Source organism: Pangasianodon hypophthalmus, chromosome 4 (genome assembly GCF_027358585.1).
Source record: "Pangasianodon hypophthalmus isolate fPanHyp1 chromosome 4, fPanHyp1.pri, whole genome shotgun sequence".
In the NCBI taxonomy this organism is placed as follows: domain Eukaryota; kingdom Metazoa; phylum Chordata; class Actinopteri; order Siluriformes; family Pangasiidae; genus Pangasianodon; species Pangasianodon hypophthalmus.
The window spans coordinates 2,784,203-2,793,841 of record NC_069713.1 but is presented as its reverse complement, the minus strand read 5'-3'; the positions used below and the strand labels follow the sequence as shown (position 1 = coordinate 2,793,841).

The 9,639-nt window shown below is 44.0% G+C and overlaps 1 protein-coding gene across 1 annotated transcript; it reads right to left on the bottom strand.

The window, feature by feature from the left end:
• Window positions 1-1,408: 1,408 nt before the first annotated feature.
• LOC113523984 (pogo transposable element with KRAB domain) lies at window positions 1,409-2,919 on the bottom strand. The gene is given in 3 exon segments (XM_026910092.3): window positions 1,409-2,113; window positions 2,115-2,575; window positions 2,578-2,919. Coding segments are annotated over 3 exon segments (1,296 nt in total). The 5' UTR covers window positions 2,708-2,919.
• Window positions 2,920-9,639: the final 6,720 nt, after the last annotated feature.

Below are 9,639 nucleotides of genomic sequence, written 5' to 3'. Positions count from 1 at the left end.
AACGAAAACATCAACCTTTATTTCAAGATGTCTCCTTTCAAATGAAATGATAAGAATGCATCAGTAACAAGGGGTAATGCATCAATAATAGTGGAGTAAGTTGATCAGAGTGAATGGGTAAACTGACCCACTGACTTTTTTAAAGTTTAAACCTGAACGTAGTTTTAAAAAATCACACTTTTCTTAAATGTAACTTTAAATGTAACTTAACATAACATAACCTCTAATAATAATAATAAAAAAAAGAAGCTGTTCGGCATTTCAACAACTATTCAACATTCCACCCATCAAGATTGCAGGCAAATATGAAGTGTTGCTCCCTTCTTGCAGTTCGCCCCAGCCTTTTGAGGTTGAGGTAGCTTCTTCAGCACATCACTTTGTGGTGAAAAAAGCCACATCATTTTCCTTGAATGCAAAAGTGGGTTTCTCATTGACAGTGCTCCCCCAGATTCTTCTGAGAAATCTTGCACTCACTTCGTCGTCCTCAACCATGCCAAAGTAATGATAGCTCTTGCGTTTGGTTTTAAAGTTAACTATAACAAAGTCACCAACCAAAAGATTGTGTGATGTCTGGTTCGCTACTCTCATCTTCAGAGCTTTCATACTCAGGAATGTCATCAAGTGGGATGGAAACATCACTCTCATCAGAGCTGCTGTACACTGTGATTTTCCTCTTGGTTTGGTTTGAGCTTTCCTTTTTTTTTTTTGATGTTACTTTGCTTTTTGCTCTCTTCTCTTCTCTCCTCTCTTCTACTTTGCTCTCTTCATGAGCCCTTTCAGTTGCTTGCTTTTCAGGTGTATCAGTTAGGATTCTTGTCTTCACACGCTTTCTCTTTGTTTGTGCCCTGGGATGCGGACTTTTGGGTAAGGGTAGAATTTCTTCTGCAGACACATATGCAGTGTGGCTGGGATGCAAATCTGTGTCACTTGGTGAAGCACATCCATGTGTGAGGCATGATGAAGGCAGCTCAGCAGTGATGGATGTCCCGAATATAAGATGTCCCTGATTATAAGACGATCCCCCCCTTTTCAAAGTGTACCTTTTGGAAAAATGCATTTTAAAGACCAACTCTTGTCTTTCAAAAAGAAAATGCTTTAATTTGAAAATAATTTTCATATGGTATACCATATATAACTTGCAGTCCATTTGGATTTCATTACAATTAGGCTATGCCTCTCATTGTGAAAAAATGAGCCTACCAATATTTCATTAACAGAAGAAGTCTGCCTTAGAGAGAAAAATAACAGGTGTGATTGCATAACACTGTGTAATTAATAATAGTGCAATAAACAGTATTGTAGTAAACATACTGCAACAAACAGTAGAGCAATAAACAGTAGTGCAATGAACTGTTTTAACTTGCCAAACTTGGCTCCTCAAATCATCATGTCATTCATGTCAGTCAGACTATTCCTCACAGAGGTGCTCTACCTCGCTCGGTTCACTCTCACTGTCATCACTCTCATGCTCTGGCTCCAGTAGCTCCTCCCACAGAATGTCATCCTCGTGCCCATCCAAAGCATTTGAGATACAGCATCTTTTGAGGCCGTTGATGATGCTCTCCGTTGGCACTGCAGCCCATGCCTGGAGTATCCATTCACAGAGCAGACTTACCGCGGGCTTTTGAATTTTTCCGGATGGCGTGAGTGTGTGATTGCCAGACAGCAGCCACTCTGTGTACCTCTTGTGCAGATTATCTTTGAATGACTTGTTAACCACAACATCCAACACCTGTAGCTGACTTGTCATCCCCCCTGGTATGATGACGAGGTCACCGTTCATTGCACGCAGTTGCTTTTTGACCGGCGAAGTCACATGTCCACGGAAAGCATCCAAAATTAGCATGTTCCTCTTATTTCTGAATGCTCCACATCGTCTGCCCCACACCACTTTAAGCCAGTCCACCACAAGCTCAGTCTCCATCCAGCCTTTTTTCTGAGCACAAACGATAATTCCAGCGGGTGTTGCCTCTCTGGGTACCGTCTTGCACTTTAAAATCACGTACGGGGGAAGTTTGCTCCCGTCTCGGCTCTTCTCATTTCCAGTAGATTTCACAATGACTGATTTCTCACCTTTTTTATGTACAGTGACAGATGTTGGCATATCAAAAAAACACAGGTGTTTGATCTGCATTGCCCATCTGATCGAGGGGATATGAGTGTTTTTTCCTTAAACCGATCACATAGCGCTGAAAAGCCAACAGTTTCTCTGTGAAGTCGGAGGGCAGGTGCTTTGCAAGACTTGTTCTATGTCGTAATGCTAATCCATTGTGCCATCCAAGGCTGGCTTTGAACTCGGTGGGGGGTATGCCCAGCTCTTTCGCGATGTCCAGTGCCTTCAACTGGATGACGGCTCTGGTTATGGGTAGCCCCTCATTTCTTTTTTCGGCTACGTACTGACACACTTGCCTGTCAATTTCTTCGAAGCGGCCACTTTTAGGACCGCAATAAGCTTTTCTTTGACTATTAGCATTTCTAAGACTGTCTTCTTGGGCTCGCCATCTCCTGATATTACATTCTGACACGCCGTATTTCTTGGCTGCTTGACAGTTGTTAGATGACTCGGCTGCGTCATCACCATAAGTTTAAAATTTGCATCATAAGCTCTCCTCAGTTGCTGGTTTACTTGGCCGACATTTGAACCGCTATGTTCTGGACAATCACTCGCCATCATGCAGTCCTGGTACTGTAAACGACCGTAGTTCATCAGGTTGCTTCAGACTAGGGGAACTCGTTTACCTGTATTTGGCACCACCTATTTTTGTTATTGACATGGTGTATTGACATGTAAAAGTCTAGAGCTCGAATATAGGATGACATCGTTTACTGAGGTGCATTTTCATGAGAAAAATATCGTCTTATATTCTGAATAATACGGTAATTGGTGGATCATCCGCAGCAGAGTGTAGCTCAGGGTTTGGCCTGTCTGTTACCATGGATGGCTGAAACTCCTGATCAGAGAAAATGTCTCTGTTCTAAGGGGAAATCCCTGTGGACCTGAATCCAGAAGTTATATTGGTTATACAGCTGTCATCGCTGACATGAAAGCCTCATTCACACATCCAGGGATCTGGTATATGGTGGCTATTTTGCCTGGGTTAGATCTAATCCAACCATCAAGAGCTTTGTTGTAATAGGTCTTAAATGGACCATAAATGCTCTTGTCCAGAGGCTGCAGGCGATGGGACGTGTGGGGTTGAATGGTGAGCAGAACAATACCGTTTCTCTTTGCTATATCCACTGCCCTCAGTGAAATGTGGGACTCATGGTTATCAAGGATTAGCTGCATGGGATGGTCAGAGGAGCAGTTGGTGTGCTGAACCAGATGTTCAAGGAACTCAGCAAAGGTGTCTTCATTGATCCAGCCAGATCTGGTGGATGTATCAATTGATCCTTGAGGTGCTCCTGTGATGAAGTGGTCTTTATATCTAACCCGTGGGAAGACAAACATATGAAGGATTGCATTCCCGGTAGCATTGACTGCACAGACCACAGTCACAAGCTCTCCTCTTTCAGCAGATGTGATGGCACCCACTTGCTTTTTTCCTTTCTCTACCACTACCTGCTTTGCTGTCTGCACTGTTGTGACACCTGTTTCATCAACATTATAAATCATGTTTGGAGAGAATTTATGCCTATAAAACAAAGACAGGACATGAAAGAGCCAGATCAGAATCAGAGTGGCTAAACCTTACAGGTAATGCAAGAAGCATTTGCAACTAAACAGCCCTCAATTGATATCCTTGTAAATATAGCTGGTAGAAAAACACACCAGGCTTTTGTAAGTGTACTTAACTGTTGTATATAGTCATTGTTATGAGTGTAATCTAATGTGTTCTCTCACCTGTCCATCCGTTTAGCCAGATTGTCGAAGAACTCCTCCACTGTAGTTTTATTGAAGGCTGAAGCCCTTCCCAAAGATGTTGCTTCAGGCATACAGCAGGAGAGATGGTGGCATGCTTTAAAATCGCTGAACCAATCTCGACCTAAAAGAACAGAATTAATTATATCAAGATGCTACACAAGATCAGTTAACCTTAGCTGACCTACTGAATTATGTGATGTTTTGCACACCCTACCTGCTAAACCCTTCTCTTTCCAGTTGTTGGGGACAGAAATATTGTTTCTACCTGCCAATTCAAATGCCAGTTCACAACATTTTTTGGGCGTAAGGCCATAGAACTGGTCAGCCAGCTTCTTGATGTGGTCTGCAATCTCTTTCTCTATCTCCTCCGTGAAGACCCTCTTTGCCTTCGCTGTTGCACTGTAACCTATGGTTTTCACTTCCTTTCCCTCCTTCTTTTATATATCTACGTAAGATTGACCTGTCAATATTTTTTTTCTTTTGCCATAGCTCTTATGGATTTTCCACCCTTTATATCAGTTGCTGCTCTCTCCATCTCCTCAAGGGGTGTTGAGCCCCAGTTAGTCTTCCTCTTATAATTTTTTGGCATGATATATTTTAAAAATTGTAGAAAAGATAAAAAACCAAATCAGTTGTGTAATACAACACTGAAATACATTTTTTTTTAACTTAAAAGCTTTAACTTAACTTTAGTGCCTCATGGAGGGGTAAGTTGAACCGTCGGCTGAGTTTACCCCACAGCATTTGGTTCACTTTGCCCCACAGCCACAATTCTGGAAAAAAATCTGCCTGGTTTAGTAATTCAGGTTAATCTTTAGCTAAATCATTCACTTGGTTTTATACATTAGCAAATCACCAATATGTATGGTATATATTTTTAGACCTGGATAAATTTGCTTTGACATAAGTCATTAAAAACAGTTTCTTGTGAAAAAAATCATACTTACCACTTTAGCATGTGCTTCTCTCCACAACAGCCAGATAGAAATGATGGTTGCTTCCTGGATTCATGGTCACATAACAACAAATGTGTACAGTTGCCTAGATACAGGGGGCAGGTCAACCTACCCACTGGCTCATTTTGCCTCACCCTCCCCTAATAACAACCTGTTTAAAATCAGTTCTGCCCTGTGTCATGTCATACATCAGCTCTAGTAAACAGGTCCACATGTTGCTATGAGCCACACTTAGCACAGCAAACAGTGAGAGAAACTAATCCATTTAAAAGTGGGGTGGAAAATGAGTGCAAACACGACAGTGGAATTGATACACAGTGCTACATACAGAGTACACCAGTGAATTTGAACTGCCCACACTCAATTTGCAAAGATCTAGCAGCTAAACGGATGTTTCAAGGTGCACCCATAACGAATCACCAGCCCTGCCACCGAGATGTCTGTACAGCTCAGCATGGCAGGCCAGAGACTGAAGGTAATACTTTGTAAACAAATGATGATGATTAGCATTGTTTCCCTGAGTTTACTAGATCCAGCCAGCATCATCGGACAGAGGGGAGGAATGCAAAGTACCCAAAGAAAGGATCCCCACGCTACAGCCAGGTCAATTTGATGGTTCCACTTCATGGAGAAAGTCACTTTGAGGATAGCACTAGAGCTAATCACTGGTCTGATAGGACAATGACTGTACAGATGAGTTTTTGTTTAGTGGGTGCGGCGGGTGCAGTAATCCACAAGAACCCCAGGTCAGACCACTGGGCAACGTGCTGTTGAGCCCAACTAAAGATTTCTTGGAGAAGCACCAGGTGACGGTGGCAAGGATTGTAATTGATGCCCATTCGAATAATCGACAGCGTGAGCTGGCAGAGTTGCTACAGTGATGGTACAGGACCCAAAGATCTTGGTTGCACTAGTCCAGTGCAGCATGACATTCAAAGCTGGCCTGGTCCACCTGTAAAGTAACAACTGCGTAGAATGTCCTTTCAGAAACAGCAAAGTGCAGATGAACAGATTCAGCAAAATCTCAATGCTGGTTTAGCCTCCCCAAGCAATAGCAGCTGGGCATCACCCATTGTAATGGTGAAAAAGAAGGACTGGACATACCGACTGTCCGTGGACCACAGCGTTTTGAATGAGCGCACTATCAAGGATGCTTACTCGCTTCCACGAATTCAGGACACCCTGGATATCCTGTCTACGGCGAAATGGTTCAGCACATTAGACCTAGCCTCGGACTATTGGCGAGTGGGGCTGACTTCAGAAGCAAGACGGGCCACCGCATTCTGCAGCAGAAAGGGGTTGTGATGCCTTTTGGCCTCTGCAACGCACTGGCAACTGCCTGGTCTATCTAGACAACATCATTGTGCTGTGGAAAGATGTGAAGCTTCAGCGACTAGCACGAGTGTTCAAGAGGCTGCGCCAAGCCAGCCTAAAACTGAAACCCACCAAGTGTTGTCTCTTCTGCCACCAGGTGGCCTACCTGGGCCACATCGTCTCAGAGAGGGGTATCACCACCGACCCCTAGAAAGTGCGGAAGATTGGAGAGTGGCCACAGCCCACAAGTGTTAACGAGGTCCGGCAATTTGTAGGTCTTGCGTCCTACTACAGACGATTTGTCAAAGACTTTGCTTTCTCCTTCTTGACACATACGCCAACAACTTCAGGATCGGAGCCATGTTGTCCCAACTCCAGCAGGGAGAGGAACGTGTACTGGCATATAGAAGTCAGAGTTTGACACCACCTGAACAGAATTACTGTACCCCTCGGAGAGAACTGCTGGCCATGGTGGAGATCACCGCATGGTTCCATCAATACCTGTTGGGCAAACCTTTCACGGTGCGCACTGACCATAGCAGTCTACAGTGGCCAATAAGAATGAAAGAACCAGATGAACAGTTAGCCTGGTGGCTCGAGAAGCTAGGGGAGAATGACTTCAGGGTTCTGCATTGCCCTGGGCTCTGTCATGGAAACGCAGATATGCTGTTGCGAAGGCCGTGCCATTCAACTTGCCCCTGCATCCTTAAAGAACCCCCCCCCACCCCCCCGTCCCCAGATCCAACACCAGACCATCCAGTGTGATTTCGTCAGCGGACCTGGAAACAATGCACATGGAACTGTTACCCTGGAGTCCTGTCTAGTGGGGGGAGTGCAACCTGTCAACGCCTCAAGTACTACTCCAATCGTCGGGTGGACTACCGAGGAATGTGTGAATGTGAATGTGTGAACTGCTAGACTTTGAGAAGACTCGCACAGTCTGGGAGCTAATGGAGCCCATTGATCTAGTTGCTGGAATGCCCCCCAACAATACATCGGCTCAAACACCCCCACAATATGTGCCTCGGATGAGGGAAAGGCTGGAGTCGGCACATCGAATTGCAAGGGATGCACTAGGCCAATCTGTGGAGTGTGCTAAAAAGCAGTACGATAAGAGAGCGGCGAGGACACCCTACAAGGTCAGTGACGCAGTGTGGTACCTTGTTATAGGAACTAAACAGGTGAAAAACAAGATCAGGAAGTTTCTCCCCAAATATGATGGTCCTTACTTTATCCTGGGACACCTGTACGACTTAGTGTACCGGATCCAGAGGAGCCAACATGGTTAGGTGACTGGACTAATTGACCCTTGTTGACTTAAAAAGAAAAAAAAAATTTTTGATAACGTGTTCTTGTTCTATTGTTATTTAAAAAAAAAAAAGACTAAAGCATGCTGTCTGTGAAAATGTTCTCTTTATATATGTTCCTTTCGTAACCCAGGTGAATTTTGTTGTTTACATGTTGTGGTTAAGGAAACAAGGCATGAATACACTATATTACCAAAAGTATTCGGTCACCTGCCTTGACTCACATATGAACTTAAGTGCCATCCCATTCCTAACCCATAGGGTTCAATATGATGTCGGTCCACCTTTTGCAGCTATTACAGCTTCAACTCTTCTGGGAAGGCTGTCCACAAGGTTGAGGAGTGTGTTTATAGGAATTTTTGACCATTCTTCCAAAAGCGCATTGGTGAGGTCACACACTGATGTTGGTCGAGAAGGCCTGGCTCTCAGTCTCCCCTCTAATTCATCCCAAAGGTGTTCTATCGGGTTCAGGTCAGGACTCTGTGCAGGCCAGTCAAGTTCATCCACACCAGACTCTGTCATCCATGTCTTTATGGACCTTGCTTTGTGCATTGGTGCACAGTCATGTTGGAAGAGGAAGGGGCCCGCTCCAAACTGTTCCCACAAGGTTGGGAGCATGGAATTGTCCAAAATGTTTTGGTATCCTGAAGCATTCAAAATTCCTTTCACTGGAACTAAGGGGCCAAGCACAACTCCTGAAAAACAACCCCACACCATAATTCCTCCTCCACCAAATTTCACACTCGGCACAATGCAGTCCGAAATGTACCGTTCTCCTGGCAACCTCCAAACCCAGACTCGTCCATCAGATTGTCAGATGGAAAAGCGTGATTCATCACTCCAGAGAACGCGTCTCCACTGAGTCCAGTGGCAGGGTGCTTTACACCACTGCATCCGACGCTTTGCATTGCACTTGGTGATGTGTGGCTTGGATGCAGCTGCTCGGCCATGGAAACCCATTCCATGAAGCTGTCTGCGTACTGTACTTGGGCTAATCTGAAGGTCACATAAAGTTTGGAGCTCTGTAGCAATTGACTGTGAAGAAAGTCGACGACCTCTTTGCACTATGCGCTTCAGCATCCGCTGACCCCTCTCCGTCAGTTTACGTGGCCTACCACTTCGTGGCTGAGTTGCTGTTGTTCCCAAACTCTTCCATTTTGTTATGATAAAGCTGACAGTTGACTGTGGAATATTTAGGAGCGAGGAAATTTCACGACTGGATTTGTTGCACAGGTGGCATCCTATGACAGTTCCACGCTGGAATTCACTGAGCTCCTGAGAGCGGCCCATTCTTTCACAAATGTTTGTAAAAACAGTCTGCATGCCTAAGTGCTTGATTTTATACACCTGTGGCCAGGCCAAGTGATTAGGACACCTGATTCTGATCATTTGGATGGGTGACCGAATACTTTTGGTAATATAGTGTATGTGTAATTAAGCCTAATTTATTCCATTTGTATGCAGTGCAATGGCTGTTGTTAATTTCTTTCCCCTTCTGCAAGCCAGTAGTGGAGAGGAGCTGGACCTAACCCTGGGGGAGGCGGAACTGTCACATATTTCCCTCTTGCACCAAGAACTGTGAGCAGAGGCGTTCATAAGCACTTTTCCGAGTTGTCATGTTTGTTTATGTTGCCACGTGTGTTTTTGTTTTGATTCATGTCTTGTCTCCACCCATGTCCCATCACTGGTTGTTTCCCTCATGTGTCTTGATTACTCGTATCTGCTTTCAGTTTACCCCTTGATTTGTGTGTGTATTTAAACCCTCATATTTCTGTGTTCTGTGTAAAGTATTGTTCAGACTTTACCCGCCTCTTTTTACTAAGCCTTTTGTTTCCGTGCTCGCTACTTTGGTTTTTTGACTTTTGCTCGTTATGGATTTTCATGTTCTGCCTTAGCCTTGTAGACTCTATTTGTTCCTCACCTGACCATAGCCTGTTTGTTGACCATGATTTTGCCGAACATTACTGGATTTGTCTGCCTGCCTCTCACTAATTATGTAATGCTTAGACTCCAATTGCATCCATTTCACCTCTCCTTATGTGATGAATGTAAAATCTATTTGTATGTAGTAGAAGTATGTAATCTTTATTATTTTCACTCAAAATACTCCTTTTCCTTATGATTGCATTGTATTAAAAACTATTGTGATTCTTTTATTTTGAATATATTAATTGTTATTTGCTCAATTTCATTGTAT